We start from the raw sequence: 27,371 nt of genomic DNA, 5'->3' as shown, positions 1-27,371 counted from the left end.
TTGGCTAGTACGTGCGCCGCCCTGGATTCCATCCTCAGTACAACAAAGAAAACGGGAAGGAAGAAATAGGCAGATTCCAGCAAACAGTTCAGATCCACCCACAGTGTCTCACCCACCCCCGGGGAGGGCTGCAGTCAAGACGGCACACCCAGCAGGGGCAGGAACCCACACTGCTGCTGGGAATGAAAATGGTTCATCCACTTTGGAAAACAGTCTAGAAGCTTCAGCAAAATGTGAAACAGAGTTACCGCAATTCCACCCCCAGGTGTTTCCCCAAGAGAAATGAAACACATCCCCACAGACTTCCATAAACAAACCTCCACCAGGCATTAGTAAGTGGGAACCACCCTACATCAGCTGACAGGTGGGCGTGGCCTGACCACACAATGGAATATTATTCAGCTGTGAAGGGGACGCCGGTCCCAAAGCCCACATACCATAGGGACCCCTTTATGGGGAAGGTCCAGAACAGGGCTGGGAAAACCGCACAGAGCCCGGCCCGCAAGCCTGGGTTTGATCTCTAGCACCACAGAAAAGAAAGAAAGAAATGTCCAGAGTAAGCAGAGAGGCAGGGACAACGCAGATCAGTGGCCACCAGGGCGGGCGGCAGCGGGCGGCTGCTGAAGGGCACGGGTTTCCTTCAGCGTGTGAGCCTCTCAGCTGGGGGACTCACGGCTGAAACCCACCCGACGGCCGCGGGTGACATGCTCGAGGGACAGAGTGTATCTCAATGAAGTCGTTATTTTAAAGTAGGGGGCTGAGGGGAGCCTGGGGTCAGCAGAGGATCGGCACCCCCTGAATCACTGCTGTTGAGGTGCCGCGGGGAGAGGTGTCGGGGAGCCCGCGAAGCCGGGGAAGGTGCAGAGCCCCGGAGGCTCTGCCAAGGGTCTTTGGGAGCTGGTGGCCGGGCTGCAGCAGCTTACTCAGGAAAGCCCTAGGTGGGTCAGGCCCAAAATTCCAAAGCCCAGGAACCGTAGGAAATGGGGTCATGAAGGTCATGAAGCCCCAGTGGGGAGCAGGGACATTGGTGTCCAGTTCTCAGGCACAAAAAAAAAAGGGGCCAGGAAGGCAAAGCCAGATGCAGCTGGCCTGCCCCGATCCTGGGGCTCCCAGTGCCCAGCAGGAACCCCGTGGAGTTGCTCGGTCCCCAGGCCACCTCCCTCAGGGCACCAAGAGCCAGGGACTCAAAGTCCCAGGCTCCTCTGGTCACATTCCACTCCCAAGACCCCAAAACCAAGCTCCAGAGAGTGGGGCACCGGCTGGAGTTGGGGTACGGGAGGGGTGGGAGTTGGGGGGTCTTCCCGGAGGAAGAGGAGCAGCCCTCTGCCCCAAATCTACTCTGAGAGGGGGTCCTGTCTGGTTTTAATCTAAGGTTGGTGGCCAAATGCCAAATTCATTGTAAAAACCTACATTTTAATAAGGGGCTGGTATCTTCGGGAGAGCTGCCGGGTAACCATTGCCTGCCCAGGACGAGCTTGCTGCTCGGGGCTTCCTCTCCTGTGGGGGGCCCTGGGCCTCTCAAAGCCTGCAGCCAGCTGGGGAGTCTGGGCTGGACACACAGCTATTCCAGGTTCACGGGAGGCTTGGTTTGGAAACAAACCTGCAAACCGCGCTGGGATCCCCAGCCTGCTGTTCTCATCCTCGGAGCCTGGAGGGACCTTAGAGGTCGCCCATCAAAGCCCCTCATTTTGCAGATGGGGAGATGGAGGCACGGAGGGCACGTGACTTGGCCAAGGGCTCCCAGCAGGATAGTGGGACCCCAGGTTCTGTTCACTAAGTCTGATGCCCGGGGACGCTCACTGTCCTCCCCTCCCACTTCTGTTCCCAGGCTTCCAGGGCGGATGCTGACCCAGCCGCCCACCCAAACAGCAGAAGCGCCTCCCCAGAGTATCTGAGGATGAGAAAAACTGGGCCCTGGGTGCCCTTAGACAACAGAGCCCCCCTCCTTTTTTTTGGTACTGGGATTAAACCCAGGGGCATTGAACCACTGCTCCTTATTTTTATTTTAAGACAGGGTCTCACTAAGTTATTTAGGGCCTCACTAAATTGCTAAAGCTGACCTTGAACTTGATCCTCCTGCCTCAGCCCACCCCCACCTCCACCCCCAGACACTGGGATTACAGGTGTGCCCCACTGCACCCAGGGACATCTCCCCTCTTAAGTCCTGGGCTTCCCGCGTGTCCATGGCAGCAGGAGCAGCGTCTGTAACCCCGTCTCTGGCAGTGGGGCTGGGTCCAGGATCTTCCTAAGAGCGATGAACATGATGGTGCTTCACACGCACCTTCATCTCAAAATCCCTCCCCCCGGCTCTTTGGCACTTCCCCTACTCAACCCTGAACCCCTCGAGGACCCCAAGGAACACCACCGACCCCTCCCCAGGCAAGCACAGGTGTGCAAGAAGTCTGCAGGTGACGCCCAGGGGCAGCGATCCGAGAATCCTGCCCACCCACCCTCTCTCAAGTCAGCCGGTGGGGAGTCCTTTTTCCTGTGCCTCTGCCCTTGCCCCACCGCAGGGTCCCCAGGTGCACCACAGCTCCTTCTTCCCAGGCTGGTGGCACCCACCCTGACTGTGGCTGGGGACAGTGCTGCCCTCCCCAAGGCTGAACTTGAAGCAATGCTGGAGATTTTCCTGACCCAGTTGTGGGTTCCGGGCAGGCTGGAAACTGTGTGTGAGGCTCAGCTCGGCCGAGCTCCAGGGCTGTCTCAGGGCTCCTGCCCCTGCAGCCCTGGGGGTGGGGGGGTCTGTGGTGAGGACAGGATCTCTTCTTCCCCACGCTTTTTTTTTGCCTTTCTTCCATCAGCTCAGCTTTTACCGTGCGCTTGGGCCTGGGTCATAAAGCCCTGCTTTCCAGGATGCAGAGGGCTCGGTTCTGAGCCAAGCTCACAGTGGGGACAAGGGATATCAGAGTGGGAAAGTAACTAACCAGGTCACACTGACAGGAGGGGCCAAATGGGGGTTTATGTCCAAACTCCCTGTGCCCAGAGTGGCTGGGGGAAGCCCTTCTTGGAATCGCCGTTTCCAGCCCAGGGTGACCAAGGCTGCTGTTGACAGGCAGCAGAGACAGGCCCAATTTCTGGGGCTCAGTTGACCCTCTCCCTCTACCTGAACAAGCAGAGCGTGGTGCCCACGGTCCCCAGGCTGGTGCTCCCTGCTGGGTGGGGGCAGGTGAGCACCTGTGTCCATCCCAGCTACTGTCAGCCCAGGACTGCCTCCAGGGGTGGGGGATCAGAGCCAGGCCCTGGGGTCTCCAGCACCTCGAACACGTTCCCAATCAAGCCCTCTCACAACAGCCAACCCTGACTCTGGAGGATTCCCGGCACAGTGGGCCCTAACTCTGCTCGCCGTGGTCCCCCAGTTCTGCTGGGTTTAGACTGTGAAGGGGCAGCACTGGGGACTCCGGGACCACTTTGCTCTCTCAAAGCAGCTTCAGCCCTGACTCTGGGGACTGCCTGCCCCTGGACACACAGGAGCTCCCAGTGCAAGGGAAGATCCCAGATCTGGATTTCTCAGAATCTGGAATCAGCCACTGACCATCTGCTTTGGAATTCTACTTGTTGTAAAGGGACATTCCCGTCCCGAGGGGCCAGCTGAGGATCTGCAGCAGACTCTCCAGCACCTGCAAGTTTTGGAACCAGGACCTTCAGTGCAGCCCTCTGGGAAGGACACGGCTCAGAGGGGTGGACAGTGGTCGGGGCTCCAGGTCTGCCCTGTGCCTCTTGGCAGCTGCAGGCTACACGCAGCCACCTCAACTTGAACTTTCATGGATTAAAATGAAGATGTAAATCCCATTCCTGGGTCTCACGAGCTGCATTTCAAGGCCTCAAGAGCCACATGTGGCCAGTGGCTGGCAGGATGAACACTGCAGATGGGGAACGCGTCCATCACCACAGAAGGTTCCACAGGCCAGAGCTGCCTAAATAGGCTGTCCCCCTCCCCCGCTCGCTCTTCTCTTCTTTCTTGGTACTGGGACTGAACTCAGGGATGTTTGCCACTGAGCCACATCCCCAGTGCCTTTTATTTTTTATTTTGAGGCAGGGTTTTGCTAAGTTGCTCAGGGCCTCACTAACTTGCTGAGGCTGGTCTTGAACTTGTGATCCTCCTGCCTCAGCCTCCCAAGTTGGTGGGGTCAGGCGTGCACCACTGTGCCTGGCTTCTTCTTTTTTTAAAGGGGAGTTGGGGGATGATGACGACCACAAAGACCATCACCGAAGGACATTTGTAAGGTGAGGTAGCTATACATGCTACCATACTGTTTATTTGTTTATTTTCCAGACTTTAGGTCCTGTGTCCACATGTATCCAGGTACTTACAGTGTGTATAACTATGATCGTCTCTTTCACATGGGGCATGGATTGAGAATCTGGGAGTGAGATCAGACACACCTAAAGACAAGGTGTATGATCACACAGTTCGTGCACTGCCCAACTTTAAGATTGTCATTCCAATAGACTACAGTGTGCTGGGTGCCCCCTACAGTTGTGCAGTGGACAACCTGTCCAACCACACTTTGCTTTCCTGAAAATAACTGCATTCAATAGCTGGCATCACATGCCAGCTACATGAGATCTGTGAACAAGTGGCTTTACCTTTCTGAGCCTCAGAGTCCTCACTGTAAGTGGAGACTGGTATCTAAACTGGTATTTGACAACACTTGGCACCCTGTAAGTGTTCAGGTAACATCGCTGTTGTGTGTGTTCAGGCTGGGGGGATTGATATTACCTCGCCATTTTATGGAGCTGATTCAGTGTGGTGAGGCTTCTCCCTGCGGGTGGCTGGAAGCTCACTCCATCCACCCTCAGCCCCCTGCCATCTTCACAGCCACGGGGAGACCAGGACTGCTGAGCCAGACATTCCCCTCCCCTTGGACACTAAGGTTCCTCCCAGCTCCTGTCTGCTGTAAACACTGGGGGCTGCCTCAGTTCTAAAGCTTTCTGGGGGGGAAGGATGGGGGTGGTGTTCAATACCCCACCTGCTTCAGAGGAAGTCTTTCCAACACACTCCTCTCCAGCACTTCCGGGTTCTTACATGCAAAACCGCCAGGACAGGGGTGCCCACCAGCCCAATGGCAGGAGCTATGGATGCCAGAGTCAGGCTGGGGCTCTGAGTCCCTCCTCCACGGCTGCACCCTCTCCTACAGCCTCTCACATCCTCAGTCTTCCCAGCTAGAAAATGGGGGTAACAACCACATCTCCTCCTGGGGCAGTTGTGAGAACTAGAAGGACAAATACACATGATCAGTCACATACACCTTAGTCACCGTAGCTGTCAGCGTGTCCCTTGGAGCCAGATTCCAGACTCAGGTCCCAGACTTGCCATATACTGGCTGATGGAATGGCAGCTGGCTGCCGGTCAGGTGCTGGGCCCCTGCAGATAGTGCGGGCCTGCCCACCCCCGGCCTGTTGGTGTGTGAGGCCGACAGCTCCCCCCCCCCCCCAGGCCCGGTTCAGACAAGGAGGCGGGCAGGGCTGGTTTTCACTACTTCCTGTGGCCCACTCTTCTCCCAGGCAGGGTCCTGGCTGCAAGCCAAGGGGTGCTCCCTACCCTGAGGGCCTGCGAGGCCTTCTCCTCAGGCCTGGCCTCTTCTTTACGCTCCATGTGGCCTCCATGGAGATGGACATAAGTGCCCCTCCTCATCCACGCCCTGGGCTTCTTCCTAACCTCCCCTGCCCGGAAGGGTCACCCCCGCCAGGGCACGGGAGCCCACCAGGTCAGCATGGGGCCCCAGAGACTTGAAGGGGCTGATCCGGAGGAGCAGAGCACCCAGGGCTGCGGGGGGCGGTGTCGGGAGTCACGGTGGTGACCGACAGCTGGGGCTGGGGTCCCTCCCGTGGCTGATGCAGATTTGGCGCCAGGCTGGGAAGGGCCTCAATGGGCGTCTTGTGCCTGAAGCCCCTTCCGCAGCCGCCGGCTTCCCCGCCCTCCGGGCCTTTCTGGTGGCCAGCGAGGCCGGCGGAGGGGAGGCCCTGACTCAGAGCTTAGAAAGATCTTACGCGCAAACTTAAGAAAACAAACTTGGGGGACGCGGAGCCCCCAGCCCGGAGGGGGGCTGGGCTCCGGGCGCCCACCCTTCCGTCCCTTCCCTCGGGGACAGGCCGCGGGCGAGGGCACTGCCCCGGGAACCGGCGTCCCGCCGCCCGCTGCCCTCGAGGGCGGGGGTCCCTTGCCCCGCCCTCCGGGCCGGGGTCGCGAGGCCGGGGGTGGGTGCCGCGCCCCGCGCCAGCCGCCGCCGGGCCATGTGCGCGCCAGCCCGTGCGTGCGAGCGCGCCGCGCCGGTGGTGGCCAGAGCGGCGCCGCGGCACATCTGGTTCCAGGCGAGCCCCTGGCGCCTGCCTCGCCGCAGACCCGCGGCCCAGACACACAGACGTTAATAGCCCGGCGCGCCCAGCCCGCGCGGCCCGCCGCCCTGGGAGTGGCCGTGGCCGGGACCGACAGGACGGGCGCCGCCTGCCCGCCCGGCGCCCCCTCTGCGCCCGCCCCGCCGCCCTCCCTCTCCCTGAGCAAAGCGCAGGGGACTCCGGCCCCCAGTACCGAGGGGCAGTTCCCACGGCCGTGCCACCCAAGGCCACGGGCTGGACGGGCTCCGTGACGGACTCCACTCGCCATCCCAGCTGGACAGGCCGGGGAAGTGAGGCGGGGGAGGGCGGTCACAGCCGCAGGTCCATGGCTGGAAAGGCAGCAGATCGGGCACTCAGCTGGGCTGTGGGCCTCCAGACGCCACCCGGGGCCCCGTGGATCCTGGATGAGTGCCCGCTCCTCCACTGCTAACCGTGCACCTGGAGCCCGAAGTCACCCCCGCCGGCAGCAATGTGGACCCTCACCAGGGCACCCCTCCTCCACTCCCCTTTCTCAGGGTCCTTTTGATCCCTTAGCAGAAGTCCTCCTATCCCAGTACCTGCCTGGGGAGTGTGGCCTCCCGGGGCACTCAGGAATGTGGGTGACTCCTTTCCCTTGACAGGCAGGACTGACTGCAAGGCCTCCACTTATGGCAGATCTCACCCCACACCAGAGCTGGAAGCCGAGGGCACATTCGGAGCCTTTCTGTCCTTCAAGGGCCTGGGTGGCTGTTGGGGAAAGGGGACTGTGCTCCTCAGGAGCTGTCCTTCACACTCGTGTGAGTGCTGGATGCGCCTCGGTGGTGCATGGCCCACCAGCCCCTCTGGGGGAGCATGTGCCTGGCCAATTGCAGGCCATCTGCAGGCTCCAGGTTACACTAGCTCCCCCTCCTCAGAGGGGGCTTGATAAGATACAGGTCCACATCAAAGGGCCACACTCGCCCTTAAAGTAGGGTAAGAGCCTTTTTTTTTTTTCCCCTGAGCAGTGAAGTTCTGGGTAGAACTTTCCCATTAATACTCTCTGAATTCACTTGGGGGCTCGTTAACTTGCGCTGTCAGAAATGCTGGGTTTTAGAACAAAACTGCACTTTGGAAAAGCTCCGGCCCAAGCCCTGCGTCTGCCGCCCTGCGTCTGCCACCCGCCGAGAGGCTCCTTTTGCTTTCCAGCCAAGCCCCATGTTAAATATTCTGAGCTGGTGGGGCCCTTGCTCCCCACACCCCACAAAGGATGCAGGGGTCCAAAAAGGGGGGCTCCAGCCTTGAGGGGCTCCCCACCCAGCTCTCCCTAGGTGGTGAAGCAGGCTCTTGCCCTCAGCCCGGGAGGAGAGAGACAAAACAAAGCTCTGGGGTAAAACCAAACCAAACAAGCAAGTTGGTCCAGTGGGGCTACAGGCAGGTGGCAGAGGGTCTGGAAGGAAGCCCACTCTACCAGGCAGCCTGGCTCCCCAAAGCAGGTTCTCATCTGCACTAGAGAGAACCCTGTGGCAATTTCTGGTCATTTAACTCTGTCCCTTTGCCTGACACCCACTCCATGGCCTCCCTCTGTCCTCCTTAGCCAGGAAGCTCTGAGGATGTGCCAACTGCAGGTGTGTCCACACTCATGGGCTGGGGGAGGAGGGGATCCCCCAGAATATCCAGGACGACCCTGGACATTCATGAGCTCTGGCCTTAGCCAGGCCTGGCCACCTGCCTGGGCAGTGTTGAGTTCTCCCTGGGCTGCAGAGAGACTCCAGGAGATGAACCAGAGGGTACTGCAGCCACCCTCGCCCTATCCCTGGGCCCCCCAGTACATGCATTCATGCATTTGGGGAGGTCCTGCACCAGTCATAGAAGTGCGTTCAAACTATGTTCAGTTCTGCTTTTTATAACATTTTTAGTTGTATTGTAGATGGATACAATACCTTTATTTAGCTTTTTTTTTTTTAAATGTGGTGCTGGGGATTGAACCCAGTGCCTCATGCATATTAGGCAGGTGCTCTACCCCTGAGCCATAACCCTATCATCAGTTCCACTTTTTAAAGGGAATAAATCCACAACTATCTGGCATTGCCAGGAGGCAAACCCTTGTCCACAGCCTTGGTGATAGCAAGAAAAATTTTCTAACATATTTAAAATACAGACAGCAGAGCAGCTCTGTAGATAAATACCTATAGTCAGATTGTGATGAGGCAAGCTTTGCCCCAAGAGCTCAATTAATTTTTAAAAAATACTATTTACTGGGCTGGGGCTGTAGTTCAGTGGCAGAGCGCTTGCCTAGCATGTGTGAGGCACTATGTTGAATCCTCAGCACCACATAAAAATAAACAAATAAAATAAAAGCATTCAGTCTATCTACAACTACAAAAAAAATTTAAAAAAAATACTATTTACCTAGAAGAGAAAGAAGGAGGAGGAGGAGGAAGAGAGAGAGAAAAAGACTATCTACCATTTTTTTTTTTTTACAAAAATGATAAACAACCTGGTTAAAAAATGGGCAAAAGACCTGAGCAGACACTTCACCAAAGATCTACAGATGGCACATGAGCATACAAAAGATGGTCCATGTCATATATCACTGGGGAATGGACTTAAAACAAGACACCACGATGCGCCCATCAGAATGGCCAAGGTCCAGAACACTGACAATTGGCCAAATGTGCATCTGTTGCTGGTGGGGAGAGACCTTAGACTTGGAAGAAAGTCTGGCAGTTTCTTAGGAAGCTAAGCAGACCCTACATGTATTGACTCACATGAGCTGAAAAATGTGGGCATGAGAACTGCCCACGGCTGTTCACAGCAGCTTTTTTCAAATTGCCCAACTTGGAAGCAACCAAGATGACCTCGGGTAGGTGAGTGGATAAACACACAGTGGCCCATCCAATTCTATTTATTTATTAAGTTTGCACCAGGGATTGAACCCAGGGGCATTTAAGCACTGAGCCACATCCACAGCCCTTTTTTTGGATTTTATCTTGAGACAGGGTCTCACTGAGTTGATTAGGGCCTCACTAAGTTGCTGAGGCTGGCTTTGAACTTGTGATCCTCCTGCCCCAGCCTCCTAAACTGCTGGGATGACAGGTGTGGGCCACTTACTTTAACCCCTGAAGCCTGAAAAAAGTCAACCTGGAGAAAACCGGCCCCACCTTTTAAGCTGACTCTCAGGACAGGAGTGCACATATCCCACAATAGAGGAGAAGGAGAGGGCAGGGAGGAGGGAAGGGACAGTGGCTGCAAGGCCTCCAGTGTCCTCAGCCCCAGCTGCACAGTGCAGGGGTCAGGCAGGGTAGGGGTGGAGCTTAATTGGATGCCAGCCCCTGGGCCCCACCCCTGAGAGTCCCACTGAGCTGGTTTGGGGCAGGACCCACCAGGCCTCACTGAAAGCTCTCCAGTCAGCCCTCAGCCAGGGTGGAGGCCAGGGGTGCAGAACACCAAGTGCATGGCCGGTGCCACACAGGCCTCGAGGCCAGCTCCAGCCCTGTGGCCATGGACGTCTACCCAAAATGAGCCTGCTTTTTACCTGCAAAATGGAGACCCACCTACAAGGTGGTTACAGGTGATGACTGTAAGGTAGTGAGCCCTGCAAGGAAGGGGAGGAGGACACACAGTGGCTCCTGCCAGCTTGCGAGGAGCAGTCCCCAGAGCCAAAGGTGCCCGCCCACCAAGGTCTGGCACTGTCCTGGGAGATAAGTACTATCATCCCCCTTTTACAGATGGGGGAGCCATGATGACTGGCCTGAGGTCATCCAGTCCCCAGGGCCAGGCTCTGGGTCCCCAAGGAAGCAGGCAGGCTCTTGCTGGAGACACAAGCACTTTGGGAGTTGGGAGCTGGGGATGGAGGGCGCAGGAAGGCCTGAAAGAGGAGAGCCCCAGAGAGGAGACAGGCATGTGTTAGAGGGTACACAGTGTCTCCCTGTGTCCTGACACCAGCACCCAAGCCATGAGCCCATGTGAAACTGGTGACTGACACCCAGACTGAAAAGGCCACAAACTATGATTCCAAGCGCAGAGCAGGCGCTGTCCACCCCATTCTATGAAGGAGAAGGCTGAGGTCACAGAGAAGATGCTAGGCCACATGGCAGGAGGGCAGGGATGCGTGGACTGGGGCAGAGGGCAAGCAGTGTGCTCCTCCTCATCCTACAAGACCCTGCCCAAAGGGCCCTACTCTGTGTGAGCTCCAGGTTTCAGTGTCTCTCTGGGCCCCACGCTCTTGAATGACAGCAGGCAGAGTGACAGAATTGGCTCCATGAGCTTTCCTGGCCTCTCAGAGTCAAATAGGCCTTGTCCAATGTCAATGATGCATCTTGGGAGAAAAATGAGTCTGATGTGCCAGTACAGGTGCTTGGGGGACAGGAGGGGCAGAGACCCGGGGCAGTTCATGGGTCCAGGCATGGCTTTAAACAAGCCCCTCACCTCACGGAGCACAGAGTGTCTCCCTCTGAGGGACACACAGTGAGTCCTCAGCACCCCGTCTCATTCCCTCAGAGTGGACGTGGCCTGCCCAGGCCTGCGCAGCTGGGCTCTGAGCCAGGCTGGGCCACGATGCCTTCCTGTTCCCGACCTGGTTGTTATCAGGACCCCATGGCCTTGGGTCCAGTGACCCTCAGGGGAGCCAGGCTGTTCTTTCAACCCGTTCCTCCCTCTCTGCCTCCATTCCCCCTCCATACAGCAGGGCACGCGGGGGCTGTGAGATGGCATCTGGAAGATGGTCAGGGGATGGGACCCACTTTGACCCTCTGCACCTCTCCCCTCTTCCCTGCCGAGCCAGAGGCCACTTTGGTCCATGAGCCCGAGTGCCCTGAGCAGCCCACATCTCCCAGGCTCCACAAAGACGACTGTCATTTGAGGCAGCAGATCTGTCCCCGCTCTGACTGTGCTGCAGGTGTCTATCCCTCAGCCCAGACAATCAAATATGGAAAAGAGCCTGTAACAGGAAGTGCAGACTGCATAATTCTCCCCTACGGGTGGCCCACCTGGGCTCCACTGATTTCATTAGCATTCCCACCCCCCTGGGCCCACCCAGGCCCCCACTGGAGGGAAGGGGAGGGGGCGGGAGCAGGAGGGTTAATTTCAAGAATCTTATTTTCCTTTTCAGTGTTGAGGATGGAACCCAAGACCTTCTCCACACCAGGGAAGTGCCCTACCACTGAGCCACATCCCCAGTCCTAATTTCATGAACTGGGACCTCGTTCTGAGAAGGCCCTGGCTTGGTGACGCACATGTTACCAAGGGGCCCACCCTTGGAGCCCACCCTGCACCAGCACAGGCCCAGGTGAGTGTTTCATTCATGCTCACCTGGACGTCCCCCTCCTCCCACCCTGGGCGAGAACCAAGGAGCGCAGGGCATGGTGCCGCACACCTGTCATCCCAGTGACCCGGGAGGCTCAATCAAGAGGATCACAGGTTTGAGTATAGCCTCAGCAAATTAGCCGGGACCTAAGCAATTTAGTGAAAACTTGTCTCAAAAAATTAAAAGAAAATTAAAATAAATAAATAGAAAGGGCCAAGGATGTGCCTTCGTGCTAAAGCACCCTTGGCTTAAATCTCTAAAAAGAAAAGGCCTGGAGCATGCAGACACACCAGCTCAGAGGGTTTCCTGGTGCAGCACTGGAGACGGAACCCAGGGGTGCTCTGCCACTGAGCTACATCCCCAGTCCTCTTTTTAAATGTTTATTTTGGGACAGGGTCTCACTAAATTGTTCAGACTGGCCTGGAACTTGCCATTCTCCTGCCTCAGCTTCCTGAGGATTCTAGGTCACTTCCTGTCTTTGCGTAGGCTGTCCCTTCTGACTAGTGGATATCCCAGTCTTGCTCTTACCCCTCCGTGAAGAACCCTCCCCTCACTGGCCCAGAATGGCCTGGGGCATGACTGCCTCTCCCAGCTCTTGCCATCAGCGATTAAGCTGGCCTGTGCCTGGCACCACAGGTGCTCAGTAAACTCTTGGGGTGGAGGGATGAAGGGTTCTGAGCCTCCGGCCTTTTAGCCTCTAGGAACACAAGGGTTAAGGCCCAGGAAAATGAAGGCCTAGAACCTAGTTTTTGACATTACAGGGCAGAAGTATAATTTAAAAATAGTTCGTGGGGCTGGGGATGTGGCTCAAGCGGTAGCGCGCTCGCCTGGCATGCGTGCGGCCCGGGTTCCATCCTCAGCACCACATACCAACAGAGATGTTGTGTCGGCCAAAAACAAACTAAAAAATAAATATTAAAAAATTCTCTCTCTCTTTAAAAAAAAAATAGTTCGTGACATCTTGAGTGCGGGAGATGGCATGTCATCACTGTTCTTGGCCATGGGTCAAGGGTATTTGTGTCCAAGGCAACATGGTGGGGGGCCTTGCTACTGGAAGAGGGTGCTGGGCCTAGTAAGAACCAACCAGCCCAGCTGCCCAGGCCTGGGCAACCTCCCCAGAATCAGGTAGGGCTGGGACACTCCCTGGCCATCTAGAGGGCTTCGGTCATCACCCTTGAGCACCCCTTGGCTCACAAGCTCTGTGGCTGAATAGATGGATGCCCTCAGCCTCGGTGACACTACAGAGAGGCCAAGAAGGCCAGCCAGCTGTCCAGACCTCATGGGCAGACAGGGGTGGCTTTGAGTCATGATTGAGACTGAGGTCCTGAAGTGAGTTCTGCTGCCCCACTCACAACCGAAGGCCCTTGGGAAAGTCACTGGACCTCTCTGAGTCTTGGCTGATGCAGGTCCTTCAGTGAGGCCTGCGTGAGGCGCTGCACGTGAAGCACAGCGGGCCAGGCTGTCCTGGGAACTCTTCCTTTCCACACGGAGCCCCAGCACTCCCAGGACCCTTTGGACAACAGCCTCCCCCAGGGCCAAGGGTCCAGGGCAGCCTCACGGGCTCCAGCCAATCAGCACCCAGCTTCTCTCGGTTCAGAGGTGGGCCGGGGCCCAATCAGGGCATGGGGAGACTTTTGCTGGGACTTCTGGCATCTTTTCTTTGGCTTCGTGTGAGTGAGTCTGTCTCCAAGCCCCATGGGGGTGCTGAGAATCGAACCGGTTCCTCCCACATGCTAGGCAAGCGCTCCACCACTGAGCCACAACCCACAACTGGTTTTCTTTTCTTTTTTTTTTAAGAGTGAGAGAGAGAGAGAGAGAGAATTTTAATATTTATTTTTTAGCTATCGGCGGACACAACATCTTTGTTTGTATGTGGTGCTGAGGATCGAACCCGGGCCGCACGCATGCCAGGCGAGCGCGCTACCGCTTGAGCCACATCCCCAGCCCCCACAACTGGTTTTCTATCCGTCTTAGGTGACGGCCCTGACTGGCACACCACCTGAGCTCCTTGTCCTCGCTCTGGCAGAAGTAGAATAGTGTGCCCCCTGCTCCAGGAGCCCCTTTCCACCCTAGTCTGCAGCCAGCACTGCGCCCAGGGACTTGCGGACCCGCCTCGTGAATCCTCTTTACTCGCACACCCCCGGCCACATGGGCGGGTCAGAGGTCCCCCTCCAAGCTAGGTTTGCAGGATAATCTGTGCGGCCTGTTGGGGGGCTCTGGCCAGCTGCAGCCGTGTGCCGTGGGGTGAGCAGGGACAGGGTGGGGTGTTCTGGATTCTGGAGTGGGACGCTGCCTCTGCCCGCGGTGGTGGGAGGGACTCCCCGGCTCGGACAGCCGATTGGTGGGTGTCTGTCTGGAGCCTGCGCTTAGTAGGGGGTCATGAAGCGCTGAATAAAGGAGCCTCCATTTCTCATCTGTGAAATGGAGATTTCGACAGCCTTCTATAAAGAGGAGGAAGGTCCTGCTGGTCTAGTGCTTCGCCTGTAGTGGGGGACCTCGAAAGGAAGGAAGCGGGTCCCAGCAGGGGCTCCTGTGGACAGTGACATCACCCAAAGAAGCCACTTTAAGGACGGTGTGGCAGGCTCAGCGCAGCGCGCCGAGGCGGGAGGCCTCACAGGCAAAGCCCCGCCCTCAGGCTGTTCCCGACCCTGCGCTCAGGCCCGGCTTTGTGTGTCTGCTGTGCCAAAGGCTGAGGAGGACTGCAGATACCCGAGCAGTCCCCGGGAGCGGGCAAAGCCACTGCCCAGAGCGGGTGGAGGCCGCCTGCGCTCCCCCTCTGGCTTGGTCCTGAGCTTGCCAACAGACAATGGGGACAGACCAGCGCCTGCTCTCGCTGCCCCGCCTCGGGGTGGGACGGACAGAGATTTTGCCTTAATATGGAGCTAGTTTGGGTTGGGACACTTCCTGATCCCTATGCTGGGAAGATGAGGGTCCCTGGGGACCCGCAGCCGCCAGGGGTGTGGCTGGGTCCTCAGTTCATCCTCTCTCTGGGTCCCCTACCACGAGATCCTAACAATAGCAAAGGCAGTAATAATAAGGACAGGAGGAGCCTGCCATGTGCCCAGTGCGCCTATCCCCTTCCTCCTCAAAACCCACACTTCTGGGTAGGTGCTGTCATTGTCCCTGCCTTACAGATGAAGAAACTGAGGCTCGGGAAACTCCTTGCCCCAGGAGCCCAGCGGAGCCAGTCTGACTCCATGGTCCCTTTGCGGGCCACAGACAGCTGGCCAGCAACTCCCCGGAGCTGCCACCTCCTAACCACACCTCTTCCTCGGGGATGTCCATACTCATGGGAAAGTGGAAAGAGGAAAATTCGAGTGCCCAGAGTGGCCCCTCTCCGGTCCATTGCTGTTTCCCCCGTTTTGAAGAAGACAGGAAACTCTTCCGTGGTTCCCCAGAGAGCCCCGAAGCTGCCAGTGAGACCTCCAGGACTCTCAAGTTCCTCCGCCAGGGTCCCCGAGCTGGCCTTGCATGCCAAAGGGGATGCGTCCTGCCTTTGGCCTCTCTGAGAATGGGGCTCTCTTATCCTGCCTCCTCCCGACCAGACCTCCCTTCCCACACGTCTTCCCGCCCTCAGACCACTTCGATTTCCATCTGGTTTTGGTTTGGAGGGCGGGTTTATGGAGAAGCAGAGAGCTGGCACCTACGGCCATAAACCTGATCTGTTCACTTCTTTTCTTGTCCCCCAAGCTCTGGGCATTTCCCTCCTCTGCCATCTGCCTCCCAAAACCCCAGGGCTGCTTTGTCATGGGGAACCTGCTTCAGACGGCTACTAACATGGGGTCCTGGGCAGAGAAGGAAGCCAGGGTCCAGATCAGCTTCCCTCAGAAGGCGAACAGCACGTCTGCGCCAGCTTTGCAGGGCCTAGGACTGGTGGCGTGTGGAGTGCGCATGCGTGTTCATGCTCTAGCCAGGCTGGGAGGGTAGGGGAGAGCCCTCCGGACGCACACCCGAACGTCCCAGCCTTCTCCCTGGGCTCTCTCACCCCCAGGTCTCCTGGAAGTTGCAATTAATCTCTAATTTGAATTTTTAACCTCAAACACCACATTATAAAAATAGTTGTGCTGTGTTTTATAGATGGTATTTGTCATGAAATTAGACACGGTTACAGTCAGTGCCGTGGAAAATAAAGCAAGACGCCTCCTCCCGCTCTGGAGTGGCGGTCAGGTCCAGCGGCAGCGAGGAAGCAATTCAGCACTGTCCCTCCCAAGAGGGGTCCCCAGGCAGACCGGGCAGGGACAGAGGGGTCTGGGTCCTGTGACGTTGGGGGCAATGGGCTGGTCAGTGTCCCCCTTGGGGAAAGTAGAGTTAGGTTTCAGCAAAGCCCCCAGGGGAGCTGCTGGGGCCCACTGGCTTAACTCGGTGCCCCTGCCTGCGGGGGGAGGTGGCTGGAAAGCTTCTCCCACCCCAGATTTTCCATCTGTGAAGGAAGTCCCAAACTGCATCCGCCCCTCCTCCTGAGGGACAGGGAGGGGGCCCAGTAGGCACAGAGCTGAGCTCCCACCTGCCTGACCTCATGGACTCCCCTGAACAGCCCAAGCCCCGGGTCCTTCCATCTTGCCGAAGAGAAATTCCAGGATCAGAGAGATGAGCACGTTTCAAAATAGCTCAGCAAGTGAGGAGGAGGCTGAGGCCAGAATCCCCACAGTACCCCTAAGGGTACCTGCAGGAGCTCTCTGGGGCTGGTCCTATCTAGGCCCGCGTCACCTCAAGCTGCATGGGGACAGTGGGGGCAGTCCCAGCTTGCCTGTCTGCATCCAGGACAGCTTGGTCTTGTTTAGCAAGCCCTGCTCTAGTTCAGTGGAATCTTCTGCTGCCCACCGTAAAGGAACCCACGGAGGCAAGGTCACAGGGAGACTGTCCTGGGCTCTGGGCCGGCATGGTGGAGAATTCCTGCAGACAAAGGCCCCTGACCTGCTGGCCCTGGAGTCTCACTGAGTAACCCGACTTGCTGGGCCTCAGCTGGAAAACGGGGCCAAAGGACCGCCACCTCGTGGAGCTGGAGACGTCCAATGAGATGATCCACACAGAGAGTAAAACATGTAGCACAATTAATGGTCCACACTGTCAGGATCATGGTGACGGAGATGAAGGAGAGCACCTGCCACCTGCACCCATCTTCCAGGTCCCCCTGCCCCGAGCACCTGACCCGTTGTCCCCTGGGGTCTGCAGCCGATTGCCTGGGACGGCCTCCTCTGCTGGTTAGTGGAACTCTGTCTCTGGGTCTTTGTGCATCTGTGACCCACAGCCCTGATGCTGAGCTGCTGGCATCATGCACTTGTTACCAGGGATGGCGCTGGCTTCCCCTCCTGCACCCCGCCCACTCTCCTGATGGGTGCAGGGGACTGGTGAGGCCCACACAGGTGGGGCACAGGAACCTGCCCACCCCTGGCTGAGGGCTCCTGGGCCTTCCCTCCACCTGGGCTCTCCAACTCAAGACTTGGCCTCCCAGAAAGGTGGAGGGACTTGTCCACAGCCCCCAGGTCCACGCTGCCCCAGGGGGCCGAGGAGCTCTCCCTGTCCTGCCAGGAATCCAGACCCCACTCTCCCCAGGAGCCACTGAGCAGGGGCCTGGGCCTGATAGGCTGCGGCAGCCTGTGATCAGTCCCCCGTGGAGACGAGGGCATCCCAGGAGGCCCCGGGAAACTGGGATATGGTTGTTGCCCCCACAGAACAGGGGACACTTGCCCTCTCAAGAGCCCCTGGGGAAGGCCTGGGTGATCCAAACACTCCAGACACCTGCAACAGAGGAAGGACTCCACTGCTCTCAACCGTGGAAAATCTACGCTATTTATTGTTCTGCTGCTGGGGATTGAACCCAGGGCCTCGCACTGGCTAAGCTGGAGCTTTGCCCCAGCGCCTGAAAATGGCAAAGCTCGAACAAAAGGGGCTTGCTGGACCCTCTCCTGATCCTTCTGCTCCTGGAACAGCCACGCTTCTTCCCACCCCTGAGCCTCTGCATGTGTCCCCTCCACCCAGAGCAGTCATTCCTCACTTCACTCATCCCTTGGGTCCCCACTGCAATTCCACTTCCTCCAGGAAGGGACCCAACACGCCTGACCAGGTGGGAGCCTCATGGTCTGCTCTCAGCAGCCGGGCCCTTCCCCGTCTCCTCCAGTGCCAGCCAGGACTGGCATGTAGTAGGTGCTCAACGAACATGTGGGATGGGGGGGTGTTCCCAGGGCGCCTCCCCCGCTTTCTATTCCCTGGGAAGGCAGCCCCCCGAGTCCGCTCCCCCAGACATGAGCTTGCTGGACCAGCAGGCGCCTTCTAACAGCCAGCCTCCTCTGCTGTCAGGTCTTTGCCTTTCTCTCGTCCTTCCTGGTGGAACCGGAGCAGAGTCCCTTTTTACTTCTTGTCAACAGCAACTTGGGACGCTCTCCTCCGCGGGCTGCGGTGGCTGGGCGGCTGGCTCTGCGGGCGAGGCTGCCCTTCAATTAGAACATGACTTCTCTAGGAAACGGAGCTTCCTGAAGCCGGCCCCTCCCTAGCTCTCGCGCCCACTGCCCCACTGTGCCGCGGGTCAGCGTCCGCTCAGTGGCTCCCGGGAAGAGTGGGGTCTGGATTCCTGGCAGGACAGGGAGAGCTCCTCGGCCCCCTGGGGCAGTGTGGACCTGGGGGCTGTGGACAAGTCCCTCCACCTTTCTGGGCCTCTGCTCTGTAAGCAGAGCGAAGGCCTCACCTCCCTCCCTCACCTGCAGAGAATCCAGCCAGAGGCCACAGCACGTCGCAGCTGAGAGCAGGCGGCCATGTTGCTCTGAGCGCAGCCCCACGCCCGCAGGGCCAGGCCCGCCTGTCCTCGGGTCTCCCGCACAGTGCCCACGACAACAGACCTGGGCCCTGAGTGGATGAGCGGACGAATGAATCCTGTCCAGTTTTCTTGGAGCCAGAAAGCAGAGCGTATATCGGTGGGAGCAGAGGAGTTCATGTTCCTGGCTCTCAGGACAAGGCAAAAGGGTCCCTTTTCTGTGGCTTCATCACAAAGGGAAATGGAACACAGTGCCAATTTGTCTTTCCTCCCAACTTTGGGCTGTTTTCTCTGGACTTCTTCCCCCAGTCTGGGACGTAGCCCTTCCTCTCCAGGTTTGAGCTGTGAGGCTCATGTTTCTGGTTTTGGGGAGGCACCCAGTCTCCCAACACCCAACCTGAAATGATGTCCGTAGCTAGAGCCTCTCTGGCTTACAAGGCCACAGGGTCGGTGGGGGGCACTTTGCAGGGATGCACAGCCTTAGCCTGTGTGGTCTCAGGCAAGTTGCTAAGCCTCTCTGAGCTTGTGATTCCTCTCTGTAATCAGGCAGCAGACACCCTTTTCAGCACTCCTCACGAGCTCAGCTGCCAGCACCCTGCATCCATCATCTCCCAAATCTTGGAGAGAGACAGGATTCTCCTCCTATACCAAGTGTGGAACTCAGAGAGGAGGACCTAGCAAGGCCTCGGCAGGTTCAGGCCCTAGCGGGGACTCAAAACCTGGCCTCTGGTTCCAGCTGTGCAGCCCACCACCCGGGGAACCCTCCCCTGCACTCAGACCCCCCCACCCCAGCCAGAGGACAGGGGAGAAGGAGCTCCCAGCGCCTGCCTGCCGGGTGCAGGAGGAGGCCTGGAGACAGGGGCTCCCAGGCGCTCCCCAGGGCCCGCGCCCCCTGGTGTGGGGGCAGACCAAGCCCGCCCCGCTGCCCACTGGCTGGACTGGCCGCCGGCGGCCCCATCTTGAGAGCATTAGGGGCTGCTGTTCACAGCTGTTTTCTGTTACGTGTTATTTGTTAGTCTAATGAAAGGAGGTGCATGGCTTTCAAGACCTCGGCCCTCGGCGGGGTTTTATATGGGAGGCCCGTGCACAGCTCTGGCGGCGGGGAGGCCGCGAGGCCCCGGCCAGGCGCGCCCGCCTGGCGGCTCCCACTTTGATTCAGAGGTTTGCAGCCATCCGCGTGGTAATTCCAGCCCTGGTTAAATGTCATTTTTAATAACGCCATCTCTGGCGTGTGAACGTCGGCGCCCACGGCAGGGAGGGAGGCCATGGGTGGGGAGACCCGCGGCCAGGAAGGACCGACAAGGGGACAGGAGGAGGGGGCCAGAAGACAGGCTAGGAGAAGTGGCCGTCTCCTTGGGGACAGTGCATGCCCACCCCAGGGGCACCCCTGGAGGGGAGCCGGTGGGAGCTGTAGTGGGCAACAGGGTGAGGGTGGCCGAGGGGCGGGACAGGGAGCCAGGAGGGGACTTTTCAGTGGCCATGGTGGCAGGGACCCCAGTTCTGCAGGTAGGGGGAGTAAGGACAATGACCCCCTTCTCCCTAACTCCTTGGGCCTCCGAAGGCGGGTACCAGGGGGTGAGACTGCTGTGGGTGGCTGAGAAGAGCTGTTCCTCCTCACCCCACAGGGTGGCTTCCTGCAGCCAGGTCTGGGGGTGGGTTCAGCCTCCGAGCAGCTCCCTCCCTCTCCTGGGCTCCAGCCCATCCTCTGGAAGCTTCCTGAGCCTCGCCAACCTCTGCCCCCTGCGGCAGCCTCGCCAGCCCTCTGTGGGAAGATGGAGGTGAAGGGGCACAGCAGCTCTGGGGAAGCCTTCAGCAGGGTATAAAAATCATTGGGGGCCCCGTTAAATGTGGAGGTCCAGGCCCTGGAGCCAGAATCTGATGTCATGAGCTGGGACACAAACTTCAACCAGCTCCCTGGGTGATTCCAAGGCAGCCATTCGTGGAAGCTCATAAAATATGGCCAGAAACACACGGCCCAACCCTCTTGTTTTGCACACGGGGCACTGGGCTCAACCCAACAACGAGGCGTGCCCGGGGTTGGAGGGTCGGCCGAGGCCAAGTGGGAGCCCCGATTTCCGAGCCCTAGTTGAGGGCCCCTGACTGCATCTCAAGGCTCAGAAGCACCTGCTCAGCTGTGGCTTGGAGGGTCCCTCTGTGGATACTTCCTGGCCTCCAGGTCCTTAAGCACCTGCCCTTTTCAGGCCTCGATCTGGCGCCACCTCTGTCCAGCAACGGCCTCTGGGCTCCCTCCAAGCCCTCCCAGCGACCCTCCAGACTGGGGCTTCCGGCTGCCCATCCCACACGCAGAAAAGCAGAACTGATCACAAAGAGACCAAAAATAATATCTTCCAGAGCCTGCTTCATTTTTAGGACACAATAAAAGATATCATTACCCGTAAGGGGCCTCACGCGGACTATGTCCTGTCATCACGGTGGTCCCCAGGAGCCAGGCTGGGAACAAACAGCTTCCCAGATGTGGAAAGGACTCGGGCTCAGTGCTTTGTCATTCCCAGGACAGCCTGAGCGTCCAGGCTGCTGGGCTGGGCCACAGGGGGCTGTGCCTGGCGCCTCTGGGCGCACAGTCTCTTTCTGGGCAGCTGGGAGTCAGCTCTGCCCTGCCAGGCCAACGGGCATGGTGCAACCTGCTTCTGCCGCATGTCACCTCCCCTACTGCCGGATGCTGAGGGACACCCTGTCTCAGCGCCTCTGCTGGGTGTGGGAGCCTGTCGAGACCCCCAACCTCCCTCCGTCTAAACAGGAAGCTCTGTAGCTCCCCACTACAGCACATCGCAAGAGGCACTTGACCCCTGGCCCGCGCACAGCAAATCCGTCTGCTCGTCCACTAGCTGCCTGCGGCCACCCTGGCCACCAAGAGCCTGGGTGGGATCATCCAGGACGGACTGGAGCCTCGGGATGGGGTGTGTGCGGGTGTGTGTGTCGTGTCTGGGAGTCGGGGACATGTGGTTCCCAAATGCCAGCTTTTGACAGGGTTCTCACCGACCTACCGCAAAGCAGGGTTAGAGTGTCTTAAACTAACGGGAGTCGGGCCTGAGAACCCCTTCACTCTGAAATGACAGTTCTGGAAGCTTCCTGGACAGTTGCTACAAGTGGCTCCTGTAGGCAAAACTTTCAAACCACCCACTCTGTGCACAGAGGGAGCTCCTGGCAGGAGCCACCACGCTGGGGGCAGAGGAGGTGCCATGACTGAGGAAGGAAGGGAGGGAGGAGGGATGAGCAGGGAGCTGGGGGCTGTCCCATCTGTGCTCCACAGGGACCCTCCTGGGCACTCCAAGTCCAGACAGGTGTACGGAGGGTGAGGGGTGGGGACTCTTGCCTCACTCCGTCACCTCCAACCCCCCAAAAGCTGGGCAGCCCCCACCCCGCCAGGCAATGTGACCCAGACGGGGCTGCAGAGGACCTGGAGAAGCCCCTCCCCCAGCTGCTGCATGCACGGCCCCCCCCCCCCCGCACGCAGCCCGCACCTGCCTGGGGGTGCACACTGGGTCACATTGCCTCAGCACTCCCCGGGCTCCGGGGTGGCTTTGGATGGTGGGGGCCAGCACGGCGGGGAGCAGGAGGCGGGGGCCGCACCGTGGGCACTCTGCTGGCCATGCGCCCGGGGGAGACCCCACCATGGCCACCCCCCTCCCCCTCACTCCCCAGGGCAGTGCACAGTCACCCCTCCTGTGGGGTGTGTTCAGGGACACACGGCCCCCCAAGCAACCCCCAGGTCTGCCTCCACCCACGGTTGGCCACTGTCCTTTCAGGCTTGGGTCACCATGAAACATGCCAAGTTCTGCCCGGTCCAACCTGACCTCACAGCCCTGCCCAGGACAAGCCACCCCAGCCCCTGGTCTCTGCTGCTCAGAAGCCCCTGGTACATGCACACAATGTCCATCCCGAAAGCCCCATGCACACAATGTCCATCCCGAAAGCCCCATGCACACAATGTCCATCCCGAAAGCCCCAGTCGGCGCCGGTCCTCAAGGCCCACCCCACCTCCCTACCCCTCTCAGAAGTTTCCCCACAGCCTGGGGCAGCTCCTCCTTCACCCTCCCCAGCCAGACACTGAGCTGCGCAGGAGACGGAGGCCCAGCCTTCCCTTCCCAGCTGTGAGAACTTGGGCAGGGCACTTAGCCTCTCTGGGCCTCAAAAAAATAGGGATGATAATCACCAGCCGGGCCTGATTTGCAGGGTCACTGCGGGCATCTCAAGCAGCTGTCACGAGATCTTTGTTGAGCACCTACAGGGCTGGGTACCCCTACACTCAGGGCTCCTCCATAAGGGATGCCCCTTGTTCCCATTTCACAGATGGCAACGCTGAACTTCGGGGTTCTTTTTAGGCCTCAAGGGTGTGGGCAAGCAGGTGTTCCAGAGGTACCTTCCAGAATCTTCTGGGAGAAACAGCTCTAGACTGTTGAGTGCCTACCTGAAAGGAAGGCCTTGTAGGATGTTGGTGGTCTGAGGCCCCTGTGCCAGGCCCCAAGCCCAGCTCCAGGTCTGCTGCAGAGAGGGGCAGGACCCTCCTGAAACAGCAGGTGTCCTTCCGCGGACAGGGACGGAGAGGCCCACTACTGCCCCAGCCACTGGCTGCCACCAAAGGTCCTCCTCTCCCCACTCCCGGGGCCTGTGCTGAGACGCCCTCATCTGCTTGAGAGTCCAGGCACCAGGCCCAGGCTCTGGGACACCACAAGCCCAGGGGACGGGCCACAGAGTGGCTTTCTTTAGTTTATTTCTATGCGGGATGAGAATGGAACCCAGGGCCTCCCTCAGGCCAGGCCAGTGCTCCACCACTGGGCTACGACCTCAGCCACCACAGAGCGGTCTTCTAGGCCGGGTGGGGTCGTGACCAATTAGGAAGGGTCTCATGAACACCTGTGTGCCATCTCCCATGTCCAGGTGGGACCCAGAGAAGGCCACATGTAGAGCCAGCATCACAAGCCAGGACCGGTCCTCAGGTGTCCCATGGCTCAGCCAGCTCTGGCTGAGCAGCATGACTCGGTTTCCCAGCAGGAACGAGAGAGAAGGAGGCCAGGGAGGAGAGGAGGCCGGGGAGAGGACTCTCCTAGGAAGACCTGCTTCCAGAGAATGCTTCACATCCCCTCAGCCCACTCCCGGCTCCAGGCTGGCTTTTGCAGATGCAGAGCAACCCAGAGTCCGCCGTGAGAACCGAACTACGGTCCCTTCAAACTACAGAGAGGGCTGGGCCTGGGGCTGGGGCTGGAGCTGGGTCTGGGTCTGGGGATGGGATGGGGCTAGGGATGGGTCTGGGTCTGGGTCTGGGTCTGGGGCTGAGGCTGGGTCTGGGTCTGGGCCTGGGGCTGAGGCTGGGGCTGGGGCTGAGGGTGGGGCTGGGGCTGGGGCTGAGGCTGAGGCTGGGGATGGGGCTGGCGGTGAGCACTTGCCCGGCATGTGTGAGGCACTGGGTTCATTCTCAGCACCACATAAAAAGAGATAAAATAAAGCTCTATCAACTAGTAATAAAAAAAAAAAAAAAAAAAACCACAACTACAGAGAGTGTCCACAGGACCCAGCCAGCCCACTTCCGGAAACACCCCAAAGAATTGGAAGCTGGGGTGCGCGGCTAATTGCACACTTCGCACCAGCACTGCTTACAACAGGTAGCGAGACCCAAGCGCCCACTGAGGGGGATGAGCAAAAGCCACGCCCACACAGCACAGGACCCCGCAGCTGCAACCTGCGCCAGGGTGAACCTCTCAGAAGTCACACCAAGGGAGGTGCCAAGCACTAGGGACAAACACTGTTTGGTTCCACTTATTGGAGCCCCCTAGTGTGGCCTGATTCATAGAAAGTAGAGCGGCCCAGGGACCCGGGGCGGGGAGGCAGAGGTTACCTGTTGGGTGTGGAGTGACCGTCTGGGAAGACGTAAGAGTTCTAGGGGTGGAAGGTGGGGACCACTGCACGGCAGTGTGAACGTCCCTGACGCCAAGGATCTGTGCCGCGCTAATGGTTAACCTGGTAAAGCCTGGGCTAGACATATTTTATCACCACTAAAAAAGTTGAAAGCAAGTCTGCCTGTCTCCCAAATTCAGTGGTGCCTCAGGCCCTCCCTTGGCCCTGCAGGCCCATGGCTAGCCACCATATCACCCTGTTGGATTTGGTGGCCCACCCCAGGGCCCCAGCTCGCCCTGGCCACCCCAGGCTCAGACTGCAAGCAGCGCAGCAGCATCCTGGATGTCTGAAAAGTGGACCCGCGGGGGATCTGCCCGGTCCCTCCTGCAGCAGGCTGGGGCCTCACTGGCCAGGGTCTCAGTTCTGCCGCCTCCAGGGCCTTTGTTGATTTTCCCAGTGTGTCCCGTCCTGGTTTCCGCCCTGCCCACAGGAGGGAATGCTTCAGAGAAACCCTGGTGATGAGCGTGGGTTCTTTTGTTGTAAGTCACTGCTAAGGCGGCAAACGAGGGTTTATTTTCCTAACGTGCTTGGCATAGCTCAGCGCCCGCACAGCCCTCAGCGTTTGATTTGGGAGGAACTCGAGACCCTGGTTTGTTCTGAGTCACGGGTGAAGCCACAGCCTCCCCGGCCAGCCCGAGGCAAAGACGGGTCTTGGGAAGTCATTGGCAGGAATGAGCGGTACTACTTGTGGCTTGAGGAAACAAAAGATTTTTAAAAACTTTTCAGAATTTCGAACCTGCTAACTCAGCAGGTTGAAAACCTACCAGATTTCCAGCCCATTCGTCTCCCTACTAATCCCAACTTTTCTAGGAGGAATTGTGGCTTCTTTCTTGGCCAGTCTTTCTCTTTGGACCTGGAGAGAACCCAGAAGCCACAGGAAAACACACTTCCCAGCAGGTAGGAGGCCTCAGGAGGGCCCAGGATGGGCCAATGTCAGCCACAGCCCACGTGTGCTGCCCCGGGGTCTGGAGTCCTGGCACCCCCAGCCCTGGATGCCCACTTTCATAGGGTCCAGTGGTGCATGCTGTGCTCACCAGGAGAAAGGTCCCCCGCCTTCGGATCCCTCAGGTCGTGGGAATCCCTGACAGATGGCAGTGGGAAGAGCCACATGACCAGAGATGAACAGAGAGCTGTCCCTGTCCCCTCCCTTCACTTGGGTCTGCAGACCTGGACTCACCGCTGCCGCCTCACAGTCCCAGGGCAGATCTGGGTGTGGCTCCTGAGGCAGAGGCCAGCTGGTGAGCAACTCCTTGAGCCTGGCCCAGACTGTCCCAACTGACCCCACAGGGACCCGGCATGTCCTCGACCCCTCAAGACACCCCCAGTGTGCAGGAAGCCCCTCCTCAGGAGGTCTCATAGGCTCTTGGGGAAGGTGGTCAGGCCCCAGGGGGCTGCTGAGGACTCCCACCATGGACCCAGCTGCCCAGCAGCTCAGTGGTCCTATCCAGGTGCTCACATCCCCAGAGGACAGCAGCCATCTGGATGCCCGGGAGAATTCCCCTGGGAGACCTTGAGGGCCCCACCTGGGAAAGGCCCGGCCTCCTGCCCAGACCCTGCCACCATCCCTCCTCTCCTCCCTTCTTCCTTCCCTCCCACCCCTGGTAAAACCAGGCCCTGCTCTCCTCTCTGAGGGGAGCCAGCCAGAGCCCCCGGGGGTCCACCAATGTCCTGGGGCTGTCATGGCCTTCCCCACCTGAGCCCGCTTTACTCCTGGCCCAAACTGGACCGTTTGCCTCCACCTTCTCATCAGGGGTCTAAACCCCAAGCCCAGAAGGTAGAGGGAGCAGCCAGGCCTGTGCCTGGGGGGAGGGGGGAAGACACCCTGTGGGGCAGCCAGTGGCCCCTCCTCACCAGGCTGGCAGGGGCAGGGTGCCCTTGGAAGGTGCTCTGTGGAAGGCAGCAGGATGCTGTCCGAAGGACACACGTGCTCCCAGATGGGGTTTCAGACTAGGCTGAAGTCACCTCCACTGTCCCTGTCCCCCTCTTATGGGAGAATGAGGCTCCCACCAGCCTGGGCACCCCTGGAACCAAGAGGCTGGTGTAGGAACTGGGGTCCCAGAGGTGGGCGGGAAGGTAGGCAGACCCTGTGGGGGACTAGAACAAAGCCAGGTGGCTCAGAGCCCCCAGCAGGCCAGCCCACCCCCAGGGCTAGGGCAGGGCAGGCCGGGTGAGCTGTGGGCAATCTGCCTTGCCTCCAGGGAACCGTCCTGCTGGGACGGCTGCTGCTTTATCCTCATCTCCTGCTCTCCCCACCCCCACCCCTTCTTACCAAGGACTGGGACTCTGTGATCCTGTGTGACTTTTTGAAAAAAGCCACTTGGGTGGATTGTTTGTTTTTAAAGCCCCTTCCTGATGACCTTTAACCTCTGCAGGGGAAGAGAGGCCCGGCTGGCTCTTTAGGGCTGAGCCCTTCCACCCAGGACGCGATCCTGGGCACACTGCAGGGTGGGGGCACACAGGCGTCAACACCCAGGAACCCTCTGCGGCAGTAGTTGGCGGGCACGGGGGACAGTTGGAAACCCAGCTGCCCCACCCCGATGCTCTGCCCCTCCAAGGCCTCGTCTTCCAGCAGTAACATGGCACCGACTGAATCGCACCCACTTCCCAGGAGGCACGGGCTGCCTCCAGGGCCGGGCGCCAGGGCAGCCCCTTCCCCGAAGTCGCACACCCACGACTTTAGGCGGCTCCAGCCGAAGGTCCCTTGCCCTAGTCCAGAGCTCCAGTCAGCGGCAGCCCGCCCCGGCTGCGGCGTGTCCCGCGCCCCAGGGTCGCAGCGCCGCCTCCCTCCAGCGCCGCACTCCGCCCGGGCCGGTCCCGCGGTCCCCACGCCCTCGGCGGCCCCGGCCCGCGCCACTCACCGTCCTGCGGCGCCGCCTCGCTGCCGCTGCTGCCCCCGGACGGCTCCCGCGCCGCGCCCTCGCGCGCTTCGGCCCTGGCCGCGGGCCGCGCCGCCAGCCGCCCGGCCGCCACCTCCTCCAGGTCCAGGAGGTGGCTCACCGTGAAGTTCTTGCGCGCCTGGGCGCAGTCGCCGGGCCCCAGCGCGGGCGGCGGCGGTCCCGGGCCCAGCGCCGGCTTGTCCAGCGCGAAGGCGGCGGCGGCCGCGCTGTCCAT

The 27,371-nt window shown here is 59.3% G+C and overlaps 1 protein-coding gene across 1 annotated transcript in view; it reads right to left on the bottom strand.

The window, feature by feature from the left end:
• Prrx2 (paired related homeobox 2) overlaps positions 1-27,371 on the bottom strand; it is a 36,961-nt gene extending 9,590 nt beyond the window's left edge. Inside the window, exon 1 of the mRNA XM_046451880.2 lies at positions 27,119-27,371. Coding sequence (XP_046307836.1) covers positions 27,119-27,371 — 253 coding nt within the window. The remainder of the gene's footprint in view (positions 1-27,118) is intronic.

The sequence above is a fragment of the Marmota monax genome, unplaced genomic scaffold, assembly GCF_021218885.2.
Source record: "Marmota monax isolate L192 unplaced genomic scaffold, Marmota_monax_Labrador192_F-V1.1 WCK01_AAM20220418_F8-fsc00020, whole genome shotgun sequence".
NCBI lineage: Eukaryota > Metazoa > Chordata > Mammalia > Rodentia > Sciuridae > Marmota > Marmota monax.
Note: the sequence above shows the minus strand (reverse complement) of the source record. Positions and strands in the feature narration are given on the sequence as shown.